The sequence below is a fragment of the Phacochoerus africanus genome, chromosome 8 (genome assembly GCF_016906955.1).
Source record: "Phacochoerus africanus isolate WHEZ1 chromosome 8, ROS_Pafr_v1, whole genome shotgun sequence".
Taxonomy (NCBI): domain Eukaryota; kingdom Metazoa; phylum Chordata; class Mammalia; order Artiodactyla; family Suidae; genus Phacochoerus; species Phacochoerus africanus.
This window is the reverse complement of record NC_062551.1, coordinates 37,705,913-37,730,752: the sequence shown is the minus strand read 5'-3', so window position 1 is coordinate 37,730,752 and position 24,840 is coordinate 37,705,913. Positions and strand designations below refer to the sequence as shown.

Below are 24,840 nucleotides of genomic sequence, written 5' to 3'. Positions count from 1 at the left end.
CAGGCAGTTTGTATAGCCCAAAAACAGCAACATCAAAGATCAATGATTACTGTACCAACTATAATAATGAAAAAGTTCAAAATATTGTGAGAATTACCAAAATGTGACACAAAGACATGAAGTGAGCAAATGTTAGAAAAATGGTACCAACAAATCTGCCAGATGCAGGGTTGCCACAAATCTTCAATTTGTTTGAAAACGCACACACATACATACACACACAACAAAGCAAAGCACAATAAAATGCAGTGTGCTTGTATTCAAGATAGGTAAATCATCCACAGAAATAGAAAGCAGGAGTTCCCTTGTGGCATAGCAGGTTGAGGATCTGGCACTGTCACTGCAGCGGCTTGGGTGCTACGGTGGCACAGGTTCAATACCTGGTCCAGGATCTTCCAGATGCCACCCTCTCCCCCAAAAAAGCAGACCAGCAGTAGTTACCAGGAGGGAGAGTGAATGACTAACTGCTTGATGAGTACAGGGTTTCCTTCTGGGTCATAAAAATGTTCTGACACTAGACAGAGATGGTAGTCATACAACACCGTGAATGTACTAAATGCCACTGAATTGCTCATTTTAAAGTGGTTAATTTTATGTTATGTGAACTTCACTTTATTAAATAAAATGACTTATGATAGAATGCCTCATAAAATAAACTGGGAAAGCTGGAAGGCAAGGACTTATAAACATGATCTGCTCCATTATGAAGATACTCAAAACAACACTTAATTTCAAGATTAAAAAAAAAAAAACACATTAAAACCCACTTCAGAACTAGAAGAGTTTATAAAAATTGAATACTTGCTTGGTCTAATTTTGGAAAGCGAAAACATTAATTGAATAGGCAATGTTAAGCATCTCTTTATTTTTTCCTATAGCAAACTCTATTAAACTGAGTTTCTCTGTGACCACACTTCTTCATAAGCATAGATAAGTTTCGAAGAAACAGTCAAATTAAAGGGAAGATTAATTTATACAACAAAACTATAAGTGTAAAATGTTGGTCTCAGAGACAAGGAGGACATGAGCACTTAAGGATTGTGACTTAATGAAATTCACTATTCATCATGGGGTGGTCCTCTGGGAACTTCAGTGAGACCAAGCTATAGTTTGGATTTTTTTTGGGCTTTTTACCTCTGGATGCAATAGATTTAACAATGATCAGAATCAATGGATTTCATTAGGCTTAGAAGGACAACTTAGAGATAAGCAGTAATACTTAACAATACTTAATACCTAATTTCATTAGGCTTAGATGGACAACTTAGAGATGAGCAGGACATTTTTATAATTTTTATCCTGGAAAAACATATATAACGTAAAATTTGCCATCTTGACCATTTTTAAGTGTACAGTTCAGTGGCATTTGGTACATCCACAGTGTTTTACAGTCCTCATCATCATTTATCTCTAGAACTTTTTCATCTTTCCAAAAGGAAACTCTGGGCCCATTAAACAGTAACTCCCCATCCCCCCACTCCCATCCCAGGCAACCACCATTTTACTTTCTCCAGGAATTTGACTTCTCTAGGACTTCATTTAAGTGGAATACAACATCCATGTTGTAGCCAATGTCAAAATTTCCTTCCTTTTTAATGATAAATAATATTTCATTGTGTGGATATACCATTGGGTTTCTCCATTTATCTGTTGATGGACATATGGATTTCTCCTACCTTTTGGCTACTGTGTATTATAATTATATAGCAAATAAAACTGTGGTTATAAAGAGACTGCAAACAATTCAAAAATGTTTATATAGAATTGACTAGAGTCAATCTTCTATAAACACACACTAGCAAAAATTTTCAACTTTGTATCAACTGGGTTTAAAATTAATAGAAACATAAAAAGTAGAAAATTATAGATTTATTAGTAGGCTTCAAATGAAGAGATAACGCTATGATAAATCAATGTATTTTTACTTATTACTTTTTAAGACAATGTAGTTATTGGACAAATGGCTATTCTAAGGGAGCATCTAGACACATCCTGGGAAGTGTCACACAGAACAGTGTTAGTCATAACATGAACATACTCTCACTAACATGAGCCAGGAGTTTCCTTGTAGCTCAGCAGGTTAAGGATCTGGCATTGTCACAGCAGCAGTTTGGGTTGCTGCTGGTGAGGTTTGATCCCTGGCCCAGGAACCTACTTCCATATGCTGAGGATGTGGCCAAAAATACCCCCAAAAACCACACATGCCAGGTACCCAATGTGGTTCTCCATTTACAAAATGACTCTGTATGTAGCAGCAACATACATCACAGAAAAATGGAAATACTACAGACTCAAGGCCCATCTGAGCTTGAGACCCAAGCCAAACAGCCCTTCCAAGTTTACAAAGTTAAAAGGTGCAAGAAAACAAAGGTCACCACGAACATATCACTTATAAAACGATTCTCCATTCAATGTGCTTTCCTTTCCTCTTGTATCAAATAGGAATAATATGAGCACTTCTGTCACTGTTATGAGTAATAAATGAAATGACACAAACAAAGCCCCAGAAGTGCTGAGCACTTGGTAATAAGAACTTCCCATAAGTGTTACCATTATTATTATATTCCCCTTAGATACCAGCAATTATCCCCACCCATCCTAGAAACTTTTTTGTTCATCAATCCCTCCGCTATATGCTGTAGATGTAATCTAACAACGCAATGCAAATCAACTGTAAAATGAAAATAGTCTCACTAAAGTACAGAATTTCATTATGTTAATGAAAGTATTATTTTTAAAATGATAAGGCACCAAAATAGCAATTGAACTATTGCTAGGGAGAACTAAGGATGATGAAGGGATGAGAACATCCAAACATAATTTTAATACTGAAGTGTCTCCAATTCCATTTACCAGTAAGTTCCCCCAGGAATACACCATGAGCATTCACTTCTCCAGCTTGCCCTACTGGCAATACACTTTCTTCTCCACCTGGAGAATTTCTGCTCACCTTCTTCAGGGTCTCAGAAGATGAGCTCCCCAGGTAGAACTCTCTTCCTCCTTGCCCTCACAACACTGAGTTGACAGGGCTAGTAATGACTGTATTCATTAAATTCCACAAGCATGTCTTCCCTGCTAGACTCTTAAGTTCTTTGAAAGCAAGGGTTAGTTTCCAGTGCCCAGCCTGGAAAGCATATAAGATGAATGAGGAACTGAACCGGATCCTAAAATTTTAGGATTGGGAAAGGCCCAAGAGGCCAACATTTGTTTTCAGATATAAAAGTGAGACTCAAAGAAGATCGAGTGACTTGCCCAAGTCACAGAGACAGTGGCTATGACAAGTCTGTTCCTCAAGTTTTTGTTGCCCATAAAATTCATGAGGACAGAACTCTGCGTCTGGCTCACTGCTTCAAATTGGTTCATCCAACACATAACCAAGACCTATAGTAGAACATCAGTTAAATACTCTGATTATGAAACCCTATAAATGTCGTAGATTGAGTGGTTGAGAAACAAACATTTGTCCTAATTTAATTTTTGCAGCATTCCTTTATCAATTCCCAACTAAAAATTCTGAGAAATAAGCAAAATCACTTTGTACGACATCAAATTATATGAAAGTAATATATGTCAAACATTTAATACTGCTTTTTGGAATTGACACATTTAAAGTGAAGCCTGTCTCCAGGCTTACAGGTTTCCAGAAGCCTGACTATATAAAGTGAACAGTGAGATAATTAAACCTGACATACTGTACACCAACATCCAAAAACATTACTTACATGGTGCAGACTATGTCAAGCGCTAATAAAATGCAAGTGACAACTTGCCTTTGTGGAAACTAGACACAAAGATTCACATTTTGAGGAAGTTCAAGCTCACGGGCCAAAAGCCAGACTTGATGCCATCACGGAGAGGCGCTAAGGAGAATGCCCACTTCCAGTAAGTATAATACTTGGATTTCATCAATGGGGAACTCAGAAAGAGAGCCAGAGCGCCCAATGAACAAATGTTAAAGGAAACAACAGTCTCCTTTCCGTCTCTCAGAATGAAAGCATATGAGATAGCATGAGTCCTTCCAGGAAATTCACGTAAGCGAGTCCCTAGAATTCGCTAACATACACTGCAGGGGGCTATGAGGCCGAGAAAGGCCAGGGCACCATCATGGCCCCTCCGGAAGGTATTCCTTGCACACGAAAGGGACAAGAAAGCACTACCAGGCACAAAGGTGGAAACGCCAGCAAGGAAGCAGCCTTTGGGCGGGTCCCAACCCCACCTTTGAGCCTCAGGCCGTCCGCACGCCCCCGTTCCACCCAGACTTCCAGACCCGGTATTCGGGATCCCCTCAAGGCGGGGCGGTGGCCTTCCGGGACCCCCACAGGCAAGGAGCTGAGACAGCCCCTCAAAGAGCAACGGCAGCGGCCAGGCGCCGCACCCACCCACCCGGGCCCGGATCAACCCGTCTGCGGCCTTCCCCGGGCTGTCCCCTATCCCACAGGCCAAGCCGGGCTGCTATTAGCCCCGATCAGGCCGCGGGGCCCCGACTGAGCTCGCAGGGCTCCAGGGTGGTGGGAGCGAGCAGGGGCTGGGAAAAGGGTTGGCCCCGGGCCCGCTGCCCCTCAGCACTCACCATGGCGACTCCCCTGAGCCTGCAGCAAGCAGCACCCACCCCGCGCGGAGCCTCCCGCGGTCAGGTGACTCTGCGCCCCTCCAAGCCCCGCCCCCTCCAGCTCCGCCTTCGAACCCTACAGGCGGCTCCTCTATTGGCCGGCTTCTAGGAACCTCGAGTTTCGCGTATTTATTGGCCCTTGTCACTTTACGCTAGACTGATGGACTTAGGTTCCAGCCAGTCTCTCCACAGTGTGTGGCGGGCGGGGCAGTGCAGAGTAGCGGGGGATCTCTCCTGCGGGAAGGAGACAGCAAGAGTGAAAGGCAGGGTTTGAGTCTGTCAAGAAGGGAGGAATGGAAGAAGTGGGAGCCGCCCGACCTCATTCGCTTTCTGCCTTGGAGCGTGCACTCGCAGCGCGCATGCGCAAAAGAAATACCAGGAGGCGGCCTTAACTGTTCTTCTGGACCAATCCAGATGCAGCGGGGCGCTAGGGCCCGGCCCTCACAGGCGGGCGCGGCGTCTGCGCGCGGGTTTCGTAGTGTCGCAGCTGTTTGCGGGAGTGGTTCTTGTCCGCGCCATGGACTCTGGTCTTATCCGGCGCTTAGCCCCGCGCCTGGGCATTGCCGAGCCGGAGGTGCTGAGGTGAGTCCAGCCGCGCACGCCCTAGAGGCCCTGCGCTCTCCTCGGACCAGGCCCCGGCCTTTCTCGCGCGAAGGCGGGATTTAGGCCCTACTTCAAGAAAAGCCTCCCGGCAGTGGAGGTGGCCGGAAGGGCGCGAGTGTAGACGTCCTGGATCTGGGGGCTGCACAGTGGGGAAGAGGAGAGAAGCGGAGAGCTTGGGTCGTTACGCAAACTTACGAAGGGTCTGTTGACGGCGTTAAGGCAGGTAGACGGGATACAGAACCCATGGAGGGCGGTGTCTTTATTGGCAACGACAACGCCGAAAACGAAGCTGGCGGTGGGGCGGAAAACTTGCGGGAAAGCCACGGAGGGATGTCATTTGCGCTGAGACCCGAATGATAGAAGGTGCCGGCCGCGGGAAGATGTGGGGAGAGGCCGGCAGAGGCAGCAACCTGTGCTAAAGCCCTCGGGTGGGAAGGATCTTAGCGTGATCCGGAGTTGGAAATAAAGTATGGTAGCTAAACTGAAGGGCCCGACTAGGCCTAGTTCCTGGGCTGTCAATTAGGTGAGGAAAGGGAAGGAGGACTTATTAAAAGATTAAAAGTATGACCTCCTGGACTCGTAATCATTTAGCACAGTGGTTCTCAAAGTGTGGTCCTTGGACCAGCAGCATCAGTATCTTCTTGACGCTTGCCTCTCCCCACTCCCCCCCCCAGGCCTACTGATCAGAAACTCTGGGTCTGGGATCCAGCAATGTGTTTTCATAAGCCCCAGGGTGGCTGACTTGTACACTAAAGTTTGAGAACTACTGATTCAGAGGAAGGCAGAACCCTGGCCTCACCTGCCTGTCTCTGTGACAATTCATGCTTTTTCCAGAAACGGAAGGCTTGAGAGAAGTGTTGTTTTTTGGAGGATTTCAAGAACTTTTGCCTGAAAGAACTTCAGCACAGTCGTGTCTGTAGTCAGAGAGCTTGTTCTGTCTTATAGAATCCTGTCCTCCCCTAAAGGGAGGCCCCAAATAAACTCGCACAGGACTTAGGCTCACAGCGAAGTCACCAGGCTGAATTCATTGTTTACCAAAGTGCAGGGCCAAACTTCTAGATAAGAATTTTAGTGAATATGTTGCTCAGGAGGCAGTTCGTTGTGGCTCAGCGGGTTACGAATCCAGCTAGTACCCATAAGGACGCAGGTTCAATCCCTGCCTCACTCAGTATGTTAAGGATGCAGCGTTGCAGTGGTGTAGGTCGCAGATTTGGATCCCATGCTGCTGTGGCTGTGGTGTGGGCCAGCAGCTGCAATTTGGGTTTGGCCCCTAGCCAAAGGAACTTCAGAAGTTCTTCCATAGGCTGCAGGTGCGGCCCTAAAAAATAAACAAAAAAATGTTGCTCAGGAAAGCGGAGGAGTACTTGCGACTGTCCCACGTGAAGTGTATTGGCCTGTCTGCACATACCACAGAAACCAGCAATGCAGTCATGTGCCTGGACCTTGCAGCTTCCTGCATGAAGTGCCCCTTGGACAGGGTAAGTAGGTCCCACTGCATGTCTGAATACTCTAGTGCAACACGGAAGTTTAACCATACCTTGTAATCTTTGGTTTGACTAGATCCCATCAAAACTTGTGTTTTAGAATTTTCTTGGCTAGTCACATATGTTATTCTAGATGAACTTTAGAATCATTTTGTTGAGTTTGGGAAAAACTAGTTTTTGTCATGTGCTCTTTACTCTTTACTATCTAGTTTCCCCGAGCACCTCTTTCTTTACACAACAAAGCCATCTTCTACACTGCCACTGGCATCATCCTCCTAAAGCACATACTTTAAAACCCCTGTGTTATTTTTGAATGTCACAGTGAGTGAGAGCACACACTGTGGAGTCAGCAAGGCTTAGAGGTTGAGACCAAAACTCAACGCCACCAGTTACCTGTTCTGAGTCTCCAGTTTCCTCATTCATAAATTGGGGGTAAGAATATCCATTTCACTGGATTACTGTAAGGATCCTTACAGTACTATATGTAACACCTGTAACACAGTACCTGTTATGTAACGGTACACTGATTAAATGGTGCCATTCAAAACACCATTGGCTTGGAGTTCTCTTGTGGTGCACCAGGTTAAGGACCTGGCATTGTCCCTGCAGCAGCTGAGGTAACTGCTGTGCCACAGGTTCAGTTCCGGACCAAGAACTTGCATATGACACAAGCATTGCAAAAAAAAATACCAAACACCATTGGCTCTCAATGGGTTGGCTCCCCATCATCATCCAGTTCTCCCACCCCTCTTGAACCCTATCCTGAAGCCACACTATTCATTAACAGACCATGCACTTTAATGAGTTATGACTTTGTAAATGCAACCCCCCATTTTTTCAACCTGGAATTCTTTCCTTGAAAGCTCCTGTTTGTCTTAAAATGACCCTGTTACATCCTTCATTAAGCTTTGCCTGCCCAGGCAGGGCTGGTGTCCCTCAATTGTGGATCCTCCCGTTTCTCTCTCAGGGTCCCTCTCCTCTCCCTTTCCTTGTTCCACACACCCCACAACCCACTCTGGCAACTTCCCTCCTTCATTTTCCCAGTGAATTGGCACCATTGCTGAAACAAGTGACCATGTATGCACCTCCTATTTTTTTTATTCACAGCTTGGCTACACTGGATTGTAGTTTAAATTATCTGTGCACATGCATGGCTGCCTTTTATAGTGTGAGCTTCTTGCGAGCAAGCAGTACTTAACTTGCCTGACATGATTACTAGTTTTTGACTACATGAAGCTAAACCTTTAGGTAGAGCGACTTGCCACAGAAATAATTAATTTTAAAAAGTTTACTTATAGAGTTCCCTTTGTGGCCCAGTGGTTAACGAATCTGACTAGGAACCATGAGGTTGCGGGTTCCATCCCTGCCCTTGCTCAGTGGGTTAAGGATCCGGTGTTGCCGTGAGCGGTGGTGTGGGTCACAGATGCGGCTTGGATCTGGCGTTGCTGTGGCTCTGGTGTAGGCCAGCAGCTACAGCTCCGATTTGACCCCTAGCCTGGGAGCCTCCATATGCCTCGGGAGCAGCCATAGAAAAGGCAAAAAGACCAAAAATAAATAAATAAATAAATAAAAGTTTACTTATTAAACGAATGTTTGAAGGTACTAATATAGAGCACTTATGATTTTTATGATTCCTGTTTTTCCCCTTTCTAAGGCTTATTTAATTAAACTTTCTGGTTTGAACAAGAAGATGTATCAGAACTGTCTTAAATCTTTTGAGTATTTACTTGGCCTGAACTCAAATATTGGAATAAGAGACCTAGCTGTACAGTTTAGCTGTACGGAAGCAGTGAACATGGCTTCAAAGATACTGCAAAGGTATGAGGCATATAATTGAAAATCAATACTGATACATAAAGCAGAATATTAATTGTCAGTCTTAAGAAATAGCTAATATGCTGAAGTGACAGAATGCATATTTTATACATTTAAATAGTTTATAAGTTCTTATTTGCATTTTCAGTCCCTTTGAAATATTTTATAACAAATAACTCAGCACATACTGCTTTCTCTTAGCTATGAGTCCAGTCTTCCACAGACACAGCACGTGGATCTCGACTTATCCAGACCGCTTTTCACCACTGCTGCATTACTTTCAGCATGCAAGTAAGTTTTCCTTTTAACATTCAGAAAAGTCCATATTTATAAATAAATTTCTCATTTCCAAAGAATACCTCTAATTTTGTTGATTTCAACTCAGAGCATATATTCCTAAATAACATTAGGAGTAGTGGCCAAGCGACCATTCTTCCTCCTACAGTAGAGCCAGTAACTTGGAACTAGTGTTGCCTGAAGTCCACATGCCAAGTGTGAGCTGTATATATACGTTATATAAACAGCTGTGTGTGTGTGTTCATGTGTATATGTATATATCACATATATATGGATATTCTGATTTCAGGGTCTGCCTTTTATAAGTAGTGAAATTTGTCATTAAAACAGTGGTTTGCAATTTTCCAGTTATATATATTTTTTAAAGTACTGATTGCTACTTTTTTTTAAGTAACTTATAAAGCCTTTAGATAAATTCTTAATTTGAATCTTTGGGGTTTATCTATGTGTTTACTGAAATGTTACCCTGGAAATAGTAGTAATTGTTATTTTTGTCTGAAATTGTCTTGTTTTATCTTGCCGGAAAACACTTGAGAAAACAAAGTGTAGCTGGCCCTTAAAGAATAGGTTTCTTACTACCTAACCACTCATTTTGGTATGTTTGGCTCTATTAGCTACTATTAGGGATTAATTAGCCTCCATAGAAAATGTCCGTTTAATTCAACAAAGGTGTGTGGAGGGAGTGTGGCTGTTATTGTAGAAAACAGTATTGAAGTTTCCCGGTGGCTTAGCAGGTTAAGGATCCCATGTTGTCACTGCTTTGGCTCTGGTTACTACTGTGGCGTGGGTTCAATCCCTGGCCCCAGGAACTTCTGTATGCCACAGGTGCAGACAAAATAAAAAGAAAACAACAAAAACATTATTGACAAATAACTTCACTTTTGAAACCAAGTTTCACTAAGCAAAAAAAAAAGATTTGAATGGGCTGTTATTGTAAATAAGAAGTTTGTTTTGAATTTTTCATGAGTGGTTCTCGTAGAGTTTTGTTAGGGTTTTTTTTGGGTTTTTTTGTTTTTTTTTTTTTTTAGAGGAGAGGATGGTTTATATTCATGTAGTATAAATGTAAATATCATGGGTAAAAGCAAGTTGAACACTTAAAAATGCTGTAATTGTCATTCAGCAATTAGTAACATCTGAGATTTACTAGAAAGAGCTCTATAAGGCATGAAGTGCTATAGCAAATGTCTTTTATGTAGCCTGTTTGGGGGGTTTTTTGTTGTTTGTTTGTTTGTTTTTTGTCTTTTTGCCTTTTCTTGGGCCGCTCCCGCGGCATGCGGAGGTTCCCAGGCTAGGGGTCCAATCAGAGCTGTAGCCACCGGCCTACGCCAGAGCCACAGCAACACGGGATCCAAGCGGCGTCTTCGACCCACACCACAGCTCATGGCAATGCCGGATCCTTAACCCACTGAACAAGGCCAGGGATCGAACCCGCAACCTCATGGTTCCTAGTCGGATTCGTTAACCACTGTGCCACGACGGGAACTCCAGTGTAGCCTGTTTTTTACATAACAGATCTCATGTGCATTTTACTCACAGTCCAATAAATACCTAAATAAATAGCTTTAAAAGGCAAATTTGCATGGTTGTAGCTAATGATATATATGTTTAAAGTAAAGGAAAACTAGACAGTTGTGGGCTCTTCATAAAGCATGAGTTGAAAGGAAACAAGTTGATAGCTGGTTGCCCAAAGAAGATAACTGTACTGATCTTAAGAAGATTAATTTATTAAATTCTTTCATAGGATTCTAAAGCTGAAGGTGGACAAAAATAAAATGACAGCCACATCTGGTGTAAAAAAAGCCATATTTGATCGACTCTGTAAACAATTAGAGAAGATTGGGCAGCAGATCGACAGTGAGTATTTATCCCATGGTTCGGATCATGTCATCCGAAAATGTAAACCTGCTGGTAAAAGTCAAATATTTTCAAACTTATAAATAGCTACATTCTTTCTTTTTTTTAATGGCCGTACTTATGGCATATGGAAGTTCTTAACTGACTGTGCCACAGTGGGAACTACACACTAGCTGCTTTCTGAATTCTAAATTTAACCTAGATGAGATAGGAGTTCCCTTCGTGGCTCAGTGGTTAACGAACCCAACTAGGATCCATGACGATGCAGGTTCAATCCCTGACCTCGTTCAGTGGGGAAGGATCCAGCGTTGCTGTGAGCAGTGGTGTAGGTTGCAGACACGGCTCGGATCCCATGTGGCTGTAGCTATGGCATAGGCCAGCAGCTGCAGTTCGGATTCAACCCCTAGCCTGGGAACTTCCATATGCCAAAGGTACAGCCCTAAAAAGCAGAAAAAAAAAAGAATAATGTAGACAAGATAAATTTTTAGTGAGAAAATTGTTTTTTCTATTTTTCAAATAAAGTAGCTTAATAAATTTTAAGAAAAGCCCTGTGATTCTGTGAATTCATGCTAAAAAATAGATTCTCTGTTAATATGCTCCAATGTTAAATGCCAGCCTCCGTGTACTAGAATAGAAATGATTCTTAAGTCTGACAAGAAAAGCTGAAGAAAAGAGAAGGACAAGATCATTTGCCTTCTCCTTATTCTAGTATTTGGTCAGTCAAGATATCTAATTTCTATTTGTGACCCAAAATATGCCTCCAAACTAAAATTGAAAATAGGAAAAAAATGAACCCTGATGATACTTTTTTCCCTAAAGGAGAGCCTGAAGATTCAGCCACTCCCCCACGGAAGAAAAAGAAGACAGTGGTTGAACCTCCAGCAAAGGGTGAGCATGCTAATACCAGACGAACATTGAAATTAGTAGAATGGGATTAATGTACAGTGAGTTTAATGCAGTGAACCACCCTGTGCTGCTTTAACAGCTTGCCTTGTCAAAGAGTCAGATTTTAACTAAATCCTGACAGTTAATCGTTTGATAAGACCAGTTTTCCAGTCTTCAAGTAGAAGTTTATAGAAGTATTGTGTAGTTAAGAATACATCTAAGGAGTTCCTCTTGGGTGCAGTGGAAACGAATCTGACTAGCATCCATGAGGACTCTGGTTCAATTTCTGGCCTCACTCAGTGGATTAAGGATCTGGCATTGCCGTGAGCTGTGGTGTAAGGTTGCAGACGCAGCTCAGAATGTGGCTGTGGCCTAGGTTGGCAGCTGCAGCTCTGATTAGAGCCATAGCCTGGGAACTTCCATATGCTGCGGGTGTGGCTCTAAAAAGACAAACAAACAAAAAAAAAGAATACATCAGAGGCAGGGTTGTGGTGCCACAAATTAAGGATCCAGTGTTGTCACTGCAACAGCTGGGGTCACTGCTGTGGCTCAGGTTTGAATCCTGACCTAGGAATTTCTGTATGCAGGGAGCAAGGCCGGAAAAAAAAGAATACATCAGAGGCCAAACTGCTTAGGTCCTGCTTTACCACCTACTGGCCACTTGACTTTAGGAAAGTGACGATTTCTATAAACTTTATTTTCTTAATCTCTACAAGTGAGTAACACCTATTTCTCAATTGTGAGAGTTGAAGTACTTCGTTCAGTGCTTGGTAAATGTTTGCTATCATCACAATGTCTTGGATGCTTGGAGTGTAAGCAAGAGTGAAAAACCAATGTGTTAGCTTCTGTTTCCTCTTTTCATTTTGGTGTCTTATTCCCTAGTCCCTTAATTAAAATAGACATTTTAAAGTAAACAAGCTTAGGGAGTTCCCATAGTGGCTCAGCAGAAACAAATCCGACTAGTATCCGTGAGGATTTGGGTTTGATCCCTGGCCCTACTCAGTGGGTTAAGGATCCAGCATTGCCATCAGCTGTGTAGGTTGCAGATGTGGTTTGGATCCCGCATGGCTGTGGCTGTGGCTGTGGCATAGGCCAGCAGCTATAGCTCTGATTCAACGCCTGGCCTGGGAACTTTCATGTGCTGCAGGCGGCCCTAAAAATCAAAAAATTAATTAATTAAATAAACAAGCTTACTTTTTTTTCTTAATGGCTACACCTGTGGCTATGGATGTCCCCGGGCCAGGAATTGAATCCAAGCCACAGCTACAGCAATGCTGGATCCTTTAACTGCTCTGCATCAGGCCAGGATTGAGCCTGTGCCTCTGCAGTGACCCAAGCAGCTAGTCAGATTCTTAACCCACTGCACTACAGTGGGAACTCCAACAAGCTTACTTTTTTCTTGCTTATTAGTAAACATAAGGATTTTGAAACATTAAAATTTTTTTCTCCCATAGAAACAGAGAATATAGTAGAGATCCCACATAAATCACAAAAAGACGAAGAGGTGACACAGGATTATGAAGAATGGAAAAGGAAAATCTTGGAAAATGCTGCCAAAGCACAAAAGGCTACAACAGAATAATTTCAGCTTCCAGGCTACCTTGTACAGCAAACCGAATGCATCTGCCACCTCAAGGAACATGTGGAGGGCTTTGGAATTTTCTTTGAACTTTTAGAACAAGGATCCTAAGACTCTTGCCTTAATAGAAAAGAAGCCAACATTAGGGCTGAGCAGGCTGGTTCTGAAATGAGCAACAAATTCATGAGCTCAGCTACAGTGCCTGGTTAGGTTAGCCTTGGCTCCGCACAGGTCTGTGCTCTCCTACAAAATGTAATGGGAGCCATTTTGCTTTTTTGCTTTGTTGTAAGCCAAAGATAATTTGCTGTCCTATCCAGAATGTGAAATTCAGTCTGAGTGGAGTCTTAAAGATTTTACTTAAGTTTTTGTGTAAATCTCTTGGTTTGACTAAATCAATATATGGTACAACCTAAGTTAATAAATGTTATTTTTATATGCATTCAGAGTGCTCTTGTTATGATTTTGGGAGAATCCTTGCTATGCCAAAAAACCATCGCTGGAAAACCCAGTTTGCTGAACACTAAACCACACTGCTCACTAGAGCACAAACTCTTAATTCAGACTTTCTGGATTTAAAACCCTGCCTAGCCATTTACTACCTGTGAAAACTTGAGCAAATTAATTAGCTTCTTTGTGCCTCATCTATAAGTAGGAATTAAATTGGCGTCTACCTCATAGAATAATTTGGAGGCGTATCCGAGCTAATTGATGTAAGACATTTAGCACAGTTCTGGACATAAGTATTTAGTAAGTATTGAAATGTAGAGAGAAACACATAAAGAGGTCTCACGTAGTGAATTATATATTAGCATTATATTATATTAAAAAATTAAGAAACAGAACAAACAGACAACATGGATGTTATTCTAAGTGAAATAAGTGAGACAGAAAGGGAAATACGTATGATCTCACATAGGGAATCTAAAAAACAAATGAATAGACGTAAAACAGAAACATGCATAGATATAGAGAACAAATTGATGGTTACCAGAGGAGATGAGTGAAAAAAGAGGAAGATTAAGGCGTACAAACTAGCAGTTACAAAATGAATCACTCATAGGGATGTAACAACATAGGGAATATGGTCAATAATATTGTAATAACTATATGATGACAGATGGTAACTATACAGGTGATCGTAAAGTACAGAAATCTGGAATCACTGTATTGTACACCCAAACTAATAAAATATTGTAAATCATTTATACCTTAAAAAAGACGAGTTTCTGTCGTGGCACAGCAGAATCAAATCAGAGTAGGAACCATGAGGTTGCAGGTTCAATCCCTGGCCTCGCTCAGTGGGTTAAGGATCCGGTGTTGCCATGAGCTGTGGTGTAGGTCAGAGATGTGGCTCAGATCTCATGTGGCTGTGGCTGTGGTGTAGGCCAGCAGCTGTAGCTCCGATTGGACCCCTAGCCTGGGAACTTCCATAGGTCTTGGATGTGACCTTAAAAAAGCAAAATAATAATAAAAGAATACACAACCTGGAGTTTTGCTGTGGCACAGTGTGTTAAGGATCTGGTATTGCCACAGCTGTGGCACAGTGTGTAGCTATGGCTCAGATTTGAACCCTGGCCCAGGAACTTCCATGTGCCATGAGTGTGGTGAAAAAAAAAATTACCTAGTAGTTCCATGAGGAGTGCAATAGAGTGATTGCATTTAAATTTTTAAAACCTATTCAGAATGTTATCAGTAATGATAGTGGTTGCTTTCTGTCTGCTACGAATAAGGCATAATACCTGCTGCATAGAATGGGAGTGGCTGAAAGAGTGATTTCTCTTTTTCTGCCCCCATTTTAGTTTACAATTCAGCAAGCTAAGGCTAGAAAGGTGCAATAATCAAATTATCTCAGCACAGGCATAATGCCCCGCAGTCCTGAGGTAGAGGGGAAGGACCGTGAGCTTTGGAACCACACATACTTGCATTTAAATTCAGGGTCTGCCGCTTATGCCCTAAGGAAATTTCACAACCATAATGAGCTTCAGTTTCCTTGCTCATAAAATGGAAATATCTACCTTGTGAGAATTATAGGTAATAGCTCTAAAGTATGCGACACTTAGAAGGCAGTCACTAAATAGTGTTTCTTTTATTATTTTGATCTAGATAAGTGATTCTTTTCCTCTTTTATTTTAAGAAGGTATATAATTTTGGTGCCAAGATTTAGATTCTAGCATTGGGTCATCACCAGGTAAAGTTAAAGCACATTCACTTTTTTTAATAGTGGTAAAATACATATTAAATTTTTACCATCTTAATTTTTTTCTTTTTATTGGCCACACCCATGGAATGTGGAAATGCAACCTGCGCCACAGATGGAGCAACACTGGATCCTTAACCCACTGTGCCACACAGGAACTTCCATTTTAATTTTTTTTTTTTTTTTTGTCTTTTTAGGGCCGCATATGGAAGTTCCCAGGCTAGGAGTGGAATCAGAGCTGCAGCCGCTGGCCTACACCACGGCCACAGCCACAGCCACAGCAGATCCAAGCTGCGTCTGCGACCTACACCACAGCTAATGGCAACGCCTAATCCTTAACCCACTGAGCGAGGCCGAGGATCAAACCTGCATTCTCATGGATGCTAGTCAGATTTGTTTCCACTGAGCCACGAAGGGAACTCCCCATCTTAATTTTTAAGTGTACAGTTCAGTAAAGTGCATTCATCTTGTTATCTCCGGAACTCTTCATCTTGCAGAACTGACTCTATGCATGAAACCTATTAAACAGCTCCCATTCCTCCCTCCCCAGCTCCTGGCAACCACCATTCTAATTCCATCTCTGAATTTGACTAAGTACTTCATCTAAGTGGAATCATACAGTATTTTTTTGTAATTTGCTCTTCTCATTTAGCATAATATCCTTGAGGTTCATGTATATTGTGACACATGTCAGAATTTCTTTCCTTTTTAAGGCTGAATGATTTTTCCATTGTGTGGATATAACACACTTTATCAATTCATCTACCGATGAACATTTAGGTTGCTTTCATCCCTTGGCTGCTGTGAATAATGCTGGATTAAACATAGGGATATCTATATATCTATATAGATATAGAAATATAGATATCTATATATCTTGGAGACCTTGCTTTCTATTCTTTTGGGCATTTACCCAGAAGTGACACTGCTGCATCATATGGTAATTCTATTTATGAATTTTTGAGAAACCACCATATTGTTTTCCATAGCAGCTACATCATAGTACATTCTACCAACAGTGCAAAAGGGTTACAATTTCTCCACATCCTAAGCAACACTTATTTTCTGTTTTGTTGTTAATAGCCATACTAATGGGTATGAGGTGGTATCTCACTGTGGTTTTGACTTGTATTCCCCTAATGCTTAACTGAGCACTTTTTCATGTGCTTGCTAGCCATTTGGAAAAATATCTATTCAAACCCTTTGCTAATTTTTAAAATCTTTTTTATTAAAGTATAGTTGATTTACAATGTTGTGTCACTTTTTGCTTTACAGCAAAATGACCCAGTAATTCATATATATATTCATATGTATATATATATATATATACACACACACATTCTTTTTCTCATCTTCCATCATGTTATATCACAAGAGACTGGATATAGTTCCCTGTGCTCTAGAGTAGGACCTCATTGCTTATCCATTCTGAATGTAATAGTTTGCATCTACTAACCCCAAGCTTCCAGTCCATCACAATCCCTCCCCCTCCCCCTTAGCTATCACAGGTTTGTTTTCTGTTTGTGGAGTCTGCTTCTGTTCTGTAGATAGGTTCATTTGTGTCACATTTTAGATTCCACATATAAATAATATATGATATTTGTCTTTTTCTGACCTACTTCACTTAGTATGAGAATTTCTAGATCCATCTATGTTTCTATAAATGGCATTATTTTGTTCTTTTTTATGGCTGAGTAGTATTCCATTGTGTATATACCACATCTTCTTAATCCATTCATCTGTCAATGGACATTTAAGTTGTTTCCATGTCTTGGCTATTGTGAATAGTGCCGTTATGTACCTGTATGTATCTTTTTGAATGAAAATTTTGTGCAGATATATGCCCAGGAGTGGGATTGCTGGATCATATGGTAGTTCTATATTTACTTTTCTGAGGAAACTCCATACTGTTTTCCATAGTGATTGTACCAATTCACATTCCCACCAACAGTGAAGGAGGGTTCCCTTTCTTCCACACCCTCCATGGCATTTGCCATTTGTAGACTTATTATGATAGCCATTCTGACTGGTGTGAGGTGATACCTTATTGTAGTTTTGATTTGTATTTCTCTAATGATTACTGATGTTGAACATTTTTTCATGAGCCTATTGGCCATCCATATATCTTCTTTGGAGAAATGTCTATTTAGGTCTTCTGCACATTTTTTAATTGGGTTGTTTGTTTTGTTATTGTTGAGTTGAGTTGTTTGTATATTTTGAAGATAAAGCCCATGTCAGGTGCATCATTTGCAACTATTTTCACCCATTCTGTAGGTTGTCTTTTCATTGTTTCCCCCCACCTTTGCTGTGCAAAACCTTGTAAGTTTGATTAGGTCACATCGTTTTATTTTTGTTTTTATTTCTATTGCTTTGGGCAACTGACCTAAGAAAACATTTGTAGAGTTGATGTCAGAGAATGTTTTGCCTGTATTCTCTTGTTGTCTTACCTATGTTTAAGTCTTTAAGGCATGAGTTTATTTTTTTGCATGGTGCGAGGGTGTTTTCTAGTTTCATCGATTGACATGTAGCTGTCCAGTTTTCCCAGCACCACTTCCTGAAGAGAATGTCTTTTTCTCATTTTATATGCTTACCTCCTTTGTCAAGATTAATTGACTATAAGTGTCTGGGTTTATTTCTGGACTTTCTATTCTGTTCCATTGATCTGTATGTCTGTTTTTGTACCAGTACCACACTGTCTTGATTACTGTAGCTTTTTTTCTTTCTTTTTTGTCTTTTTGCCATTTTCTTGGGCCACTCCTGTGGCATATGGAGGTTCCCAGGCTAGGGGTCAAATTGGGGCTATAGCCACTGGCCTACACCAGAGCCACAGCAACTCGGGATCCGAGCCGCATCTGCAACCTACACCACAGCTCATGGCAATGCCAGATCCTTAACCCACTGAGCAAGGATTGAACCTGAAACCTCATGGTTCCTAGTCGGATTCATTAACCACTGAGCCACGACGGGAACTCCCTACTGTAGCTTTGTAATATTGTCTGATATCTGGGAGAGTTATATCTCCTGCTTTGTTTTTTCCCTCAGGATTTCTTTGGCAATTCTTGGTGTTTTATGGTTCCATATAGATTTTTGGATTATTTGTTCTCATTCCATGAAAAATGTCGAGAGTAATCTGATAGGGATCACATTAAATCTGTAGATTGCTTTGGGTAGTATAGCCATTTTAACAGTATTCTTCAATCCAGGAGCATGGGATATTTTTCCATTTCTTTGAATCCTCTTTAATTTTCTTGATTAATGTTCTATAGTTCTCAGAATATAAGTCTTTCACCTCCTTGGTCAGGTGTATTCCTAGGTATTTAATTTTGCAGGGAATGATTTTAAAAGGTATTTTTATATTCATTTTGTAATATTTTATTGTTAGTAAACAGAAATACAACTGACTTCTGAATGTTAATGTTGTATCCTGCTACTTTGCTGAATTTATTGATCACTTTGAGTAGTTTTTGTGCAGAATCCTTAGGGTTTTCTATATATAGTATCATATCATCTGCATAAAGTGACAATTTTACCTCTTCTCTTCCAATTTGGATACCTTTTATTTCTTTTGTTTGTCCAATTGCTGTGGCTAGGTCTTCCAATATTATGTTGAATCAAAGTGCTCGTGGGCATCCTTGTCTTGTTCCAGATTTTAGTGGAAAGACTTTAAGTTTTCTCCATTGAGTATTATATTTGCTGTGGGTTTGTCATAAATGGCTTTTATCATGATAAGATATGTTCCCTCTATACCCACTTTGGTAAGAGTTTTTATCATGAATGGATGTTGGATTTTTTTCACATGATTTTTCTGAATTTATTGAACTGATCATGTGGTTTTTGATTATTCTTTTGTTAAAGTGATACATTACATTGATTTGTGTATGTTGAACCTTCCTTGTGAATTTGGGATTAATCCCTCTTGGTCATGGTGTATGATTCTTTTTGTTTGTTGTTGGATTTGGTTGGCTAAATCTTGTTGAGAAATTTGGGGTCCACATTCATCAAAGGTATTGGCCTATAACTTTCTTTTCAGGGGGGTTCTTCGTCTGGCTTTTGTATTAGGATGATGGTGGCTTTGTAGAATGTCTTTGGGAGTGCTCCTTCTTCGTCAATCTTTTGAAAAGTTTAAGAAGGATGGGTAGAAATTTTTCTTTGTTATGTTTGATAGAATTTGCCTGTGAAGCCATCTGGCCCTGGATTTTTGTTTGTAGGGACTGTTTTTTTCCTGGGGATCACTCTGTTCAGATTTTCCATTTCTTTTTGATTCAGTTTTGATTCAGTTGTCCATTTCTTTTAGCTTGTCAAACTTGTTGGCATATTATTATTCATAGTAATCTCTTTTTTTTTTTTGTATTTCTGTAGTATCCATTGAGATTTCTCCTTTTACAGTTCTTATTTTGTTTATTTGGTTTTATATTCTCTTTTTCTTGGTAAGACTGGCCAGAGGTTTTTCGATTTTATTTACCCTTTCAAGAACCAGCTCTTGGTTTTACTGATTTTTTCTATTTTGTTTTGTTTTGTTTTGCTTTGCTTTTTAGGGCCACACCTGTCCAATATGGAATTCCTGGGCTAGGGGTCAAATTGGAGCTATGGATGTTGGCCACGGCCACAGCCACAGCCACAGCAATGCAGGATCTGAGCCGCGTCTGTGACCTACACCACAGTTCACATCAACGCCAGATCCTTAACCCACTGAGCAAAGCCAGGGATTGAACCCACATCTTCATGGATACTAGTCAGGTTCATTACAACTGAGCCACAACAGGAACTCCTCTATGGTTTTTTTAAATCTCTGTTTTATTATTTCCTCTCTGATTTTTATGATTTCCTTCCTTCTGCTGACTTTAGGTTTTGTTTGTTCTTCTTTTTCTCATTCCTTTAGGTGGTAAGTTAAGTTGTTGATTTGGCAGTTTTATTCTTGTTTGAGGAAGGCCTGTATTGTAATGAACTGCCTTTGCAGCATCCCATAGATTTTGAATGGTTGTGTTTTCATTGTCATTTGTCTCAAGGTAGTTTCTAATTTCCATTTTGATTTCCCCATTGACCCACTGTTTTTTTTAGCAGCATGTCATTTAGTCTCCTGTAGTCAGATTTTTCACATTTTTTCCCCTGTGATTTCTATTTTACTGACATAGTGGACAGAAAAGATGCTTGAAATAATCTCTATATTCTTAAATTTGTTGAGGTTAGTTTTGTGCTCCTGGTCAATCCTAGAGAATGTTCCATGTGTGCTTGAAAAGAATGTATATTCTGGTTTTTTTGGATGTAATGTCCTGAAAATATCAATTAAGTTTAACTGTTCTATTGTGTCACTTAAGATCTCTGTTGCCTTATTGATTTTCTGTACAAAGAATCTGGCATTGATGTGAGTGGGGTGTTAAAGTCTTATGCTATTATTGCATTCCCATCAATTTCTCCTTTTGTGTCTGTTAGTATTTGTTTTATGTATTTGGGTAAACCTGTATTAGTTGCATATATATTGACAGTTTAATATTCTCTCTCTCTCTCTCTTTTTTTTTTTTTAAAGGGCCGAACCCACAGCATATGGAGGTTCCCAGACCAGGGGTTGAATCAGAGCTATAGCTGCTAGCCTACACCACAGCCACAACAACGCAGGATCCAAGCCTCATCTGCAACCTAAACCACAGTTCACAGCAATGCCAGATCCTTAACATACTGAGTGAGGACAGGGATTGAACCTGCAACCTCATGGTTCCTAGTCAGATTTGTTTCCACTGTGCCATGACTGGGAATTACTGATATCCTCTTCTTGAATTGATCCTTTTGTCATTAAATAGTGTCCTTGTTTTAAAGTCTATTTTGTCTTCTATGAGTATTGCAACTCCCACTTTCCTGCCATTTCCATTTACATGAAATATCTTTTTCGGAGTTCCCGTCGTGGCGCAGTGGTTAACAAATCCAACTAGGAACCATGAGGTTGCGGGTTCAGTCCCTGCCCTTGCTCAGTGGGTTAACGATCCGGCGTTGCCGTGAGCTCTGGTGTAGGTTGCAGACGCGGCTCGGATCCTGCGTTGCTGTGGCTCTGGCCTAGGCCAGTGGCTCCAGCTCCGATTCAACCCCTAGCCTGGGAACCTCCATATGCCGTGGGAGCGGCCCAAGAAATAGCAACAACAACAACAACAAAAAGACAAAAAAAAAAAAGAAATATCTTTTTCCATTCCCTCACTTTCAATTTATATGTGTCCGTTGCCCTCAGGCAAGTCTCTTGTGGGCAGCATATTGGAGGTTCTTTTCTTTTTATCCAGTCTGCCACTCTAGGTCTTTTGACTGGGGCAGTCAGCCCATTGACATTTGAGGTAATTATTGACAAATATGTATTTATTGAATTTTAAACCTTGTTTTTCAGTTGATTCTGTTTCTCCTATGTTCCTTTTTTTGGTTGGATGATTTCTTTTTATTTTATGCTTGTGTCCTCTTCCTTTTAGTTTTTGTGAATGTATTGTTTGGTTTTGATTTGTGGTTGCTCTGTTTTTCAAGTATGCTAACACATTCTTCTATCTGCTTTCTTTAGCCTGATGGTCATAGAGCTCAAACACATTCTTAAAAAAAGAGTATAGATTTTTCTTACACTCTTTTCCCCTGCATTTTATATATTGACGTCTTTTTTTAAAGCTTTTTTTTTTTTTTGGTCTTTTTGCCTTTTCTAGGGCCACTCCCATGGCATATGGAGGTTCCCAGGCTAGGGGTTGAATCGGAGCTGTAGCCGCCAGCCTACGCCAGAGCCACAGCAACGTGGAATCCGAGCCGCGTTTGCAACCTACACCACAGCTCATGGCAACGCCAGATCCTTAACCCACTGAACAAGGCCAGGGATCAAACCTGCAACCTCATGGTTCCTAGTCAGATTCGTTAACCACTGTGCCACGATGGGAACTCCTTGGTGTCTTTTTTTTTTCTCTTTTTTTTGTCTTTTGTTGTTGTTGTTGTTGTTGTTGTTGTTGCTGCTATTTCTTGGGCTGCTCCCATGGCATATGGAGGGGTCAAATTGGAGTTACAGCTTGTGGCAATGCCAGATCCTTACCCCACTGAGTGAGGCCAGGGATTGAACCCACATCTTCCTGGTTACTAGTCAGGTTCTTAACCTGCTGAACAACAACAGAAATCCCTGGCTATTCTGTAGATAAATCAGCTGAAATCCTTATGGGGGTTCCCTTATAATTGACTCTGTTTTTCTTTTGCTGCCTTTAGAATCCTCTCCTTATCTTTATCTTCTGCCATTTTTATTACAATATATCTTGGTGTAGGTCTGTTAGGGTTCAATTTGCTTAGGGCCCTCTGGGTTCCCTATGTCTTTATATCTGTTTCCTTTAGATTTGGAAAGTTTTCAGCCATCATTTCTTCAAATATATTTTCAATCCCCCTTTTTTTTCTCCTTCTGGAATCCCTATTATATGTAGATTGGCCCACTTTATATTATCCCATAAATCTCTTATATTGCTTTCATGTTTTTTCATTTGGTTTTCTGTCTGCTGTCCTGATTTGAGTGATTTGCATTATTCTATCTTCCAAGTCATGTATTTGTTCCTCTGCATTATTCATTCTTCTTTTCAATGCAGATGAACCCAGCTTTCATCCCTGCAAATGAAGTTTCTAATTTTACTTGGCTCCTCCTTATATTTTCTAGTTCCTTTCTAAAGTAACCCACTTTACTGTTGATATCTGCTCTTAATTCCTTCAGTATTTTCATTGCCTCATTTTTGAACCCAATGTCTGTTAGCCTGCAGAGGTCTGTTTCATTGTTTGCTCCTTCAGGGAAATTCTCCTGTTCTTTTAACTGGAAGTGGTTTGTTCTTGTGCTTCATTTTGCTTTTATTTTTCTTATTCTGCAAAGCCTGAGTCTCAGTATCCAGTCCCCACCTGAGGGTCTCAGGCTATTCTGTCCCAGGTGGTGGTACCAATGGTCTGTTCATGTCACTTTCTGCTTTGCCTTCCTCAGTCTTGCTGCTGTGCTTTTCTCCAAGGCTTTGAGGTTCCCCCTGTATTCCAGCTGATCAGTTAGGTGGCCTCCTAGGGTATGGATTCCTTTCCTCTTACACAGCTCCCTCTCAGGAGGGGTCCTGTCCTGGTTCCTTTTTTTTTTTTCTTTCTTTCACTCTTATTCCTTTTTTCTACCCAGTTACATGGAGGGTTTCTTGCTGTTTTTGGAGGTCTAAGGCCTTCTGCCAGTGTTCAGTAGATGTTCTGTGCAAGTCATTCTACATATAGATTTTTTGTTTAAATGTGTTTGTGGGAGAAGGTGATTGCCATGTCTTACCCCTCTGTCGTCTTGTTTGGTAAGCCCTTTGCCCATTTTTTAATCTAGTTGTACTTTGTTGTTGAGTTGTTCTTTGTATTAAAAGATTGCAAATATTTTCTTCCATTCCTAAGATTGCCTTTTCACTGTTGATTTCATGAGCATAGATATAAGTGCTATTTGTGACTTTGTTTTCTATTATGTCTTAAAAGCAGGTGATGGTGGAGTTCCCTTTGTGGCTCAGTGGTTAACGAACCTAAATAGGATCCATGAGGATGCAGGTTCAATTCTTGGCCTCACTCAGTGGGTTAAGTATCTGGAATTTGCTATGAGCTGTGGTGTAGGTCACAGACACATCTCGGATCCTGAGTTACTGTGGGATCCTGCATTGCTGTGGCATAGGTGGGCAGCTGGAGCTTCGATTCAACCTCTAGCCTTGGAAACTCCATATGCCTCAAGTGCAGCCCTAAAAAAAAAAACAAAACAAAACAACAACAACAAAAAAAAACAAGTGATGGTAATTATTTTGATTTTCTGAAATGTGTTAGGTACTTGGCTATTTGTTAAATTAGTTGTGAGGTAGGATAATTGCCTTAAAGGAATCATGTCCAAATGCCCTCCTAGTGTGGGAATCCTTTCAGTAATTTTCCAACATATTGATACTCCCAGTGATGGAAGCTTACTACTTAATGTCCACATATTTCAGTACTATTATAAAGACTTTTTGTAACTCATTTCTTTAACAACACCTCTTGGTTTATTTAACTAATTGAAAAATGTTTTATCTTGAAAATTTTCAAATGTATATATCTCTTTACTTAGAGGACAGTATAATGAAACCCAATACTGACAACCTAGGCCCAAAAGTTGAGTTTGCCACACTTGCTTAACTGTATATCCCCTTTTCCTGAAGTCATTTAACACACATTACAACCATATTGCCATTATCATGCTTCATAAAATTAATAGACACTCTATTACCAAACACATAATTTAGAATTGAATTTCTTAGCTATCTCTAAAATATCTTTTTATTGTTTATTTATTAGAATCAGGGTCAAAATAAGGTCCAAACTTGACAATGGGTTGCTATTTTTTAATTATAAAAGCAATACATGCTCATTGTTAAAAAATGCAAATGATTCAGAAAGTTATAAAGTGGAAAGTGGAATTCCCTCTTATCACCCACTTTCCTCATACCACTGTTAAGTTTCTTGCACATCTAGAAAATAAGCCTGATACCATATATATGTTTTTTATAACTTT

At 40.6% G+C, this 24,840-nt stretch overlaps 2 protein-coding genes across 2 annotated transcripts in view; one reads left to right on the top strand and one right to left on the bottom strand.

Moving 5' to 3' along the window:
* The window catches only part of VPS35 (VPS35 retromer complex component), a 33,535-nt gene extending 28,896 nt beyond the window's left edge, over nt 1-4,639 (bottom strand). The window contains exon 1 of the mRNA XM_047791163.1: nt 4,571-4,639. Within this exon, the coding sequence (XP_047647119.1) occupies nt 4,571-4,573 (3 nt within the window). The 5' untranslated portion in view covers nt 4,574-4,639. The remainder of the gene's footprint in view (nt 1-4,570) is intronic.
* Nucleotides 4,640-4,830: 191 nt separating this feature from the next.
* On the top strand, nt 4,831-13,565 carry ORC6 (origin recognition complex subunit 6). Its single transcript, XM_047792064.1, has 7 exons — nt 4,831-5,191; nt 6,561-6,690; nt 8,351-8,514; nt 8,713-8,802; nt 10,550-10,662; nt 11,482-11,550; nt 13,002-13,565. Exons 1-7 carry the CDS (start codon nt 5,127-5,129, stop codon nt 13,127-13,129), a joined length of 759 nt encoding a protein of 252 aa, XP_047648020.1. The 5' UTR covers nt 4,831-5,126; the 3' UTR covers nt 13,130-13,565.
* The last annotated feature ends 11,275 nt before the right edge of the window (nt 13,566-24,840 follow it).

Excerpts from the sequence above, each read along its gene's own strand:
- ORC6 (XM_047792064.1), top strand. The coding sequence starts at position 5,127 with ATGGACTCTGGTCTTATCCGGCGCTTAGCCCCGCGCCTGGGCATTGCC. Across the intron at positions 6,691-8,350 it reads TGAAGTGCCCCTTGGACAGG|GCTTATTTAATTAAACTTTC; the intron begins GTAAGTAGGTCC and ends CCCCTTTCTAAG. Across the intron at positions 11,551-13,001 it reads GGTTGAACCTCCAGCAAAGG|AAACAGAGAATATAGTAGAG; the intron begins GTGAGCATGCTA and ends TTTCTCCCATAG.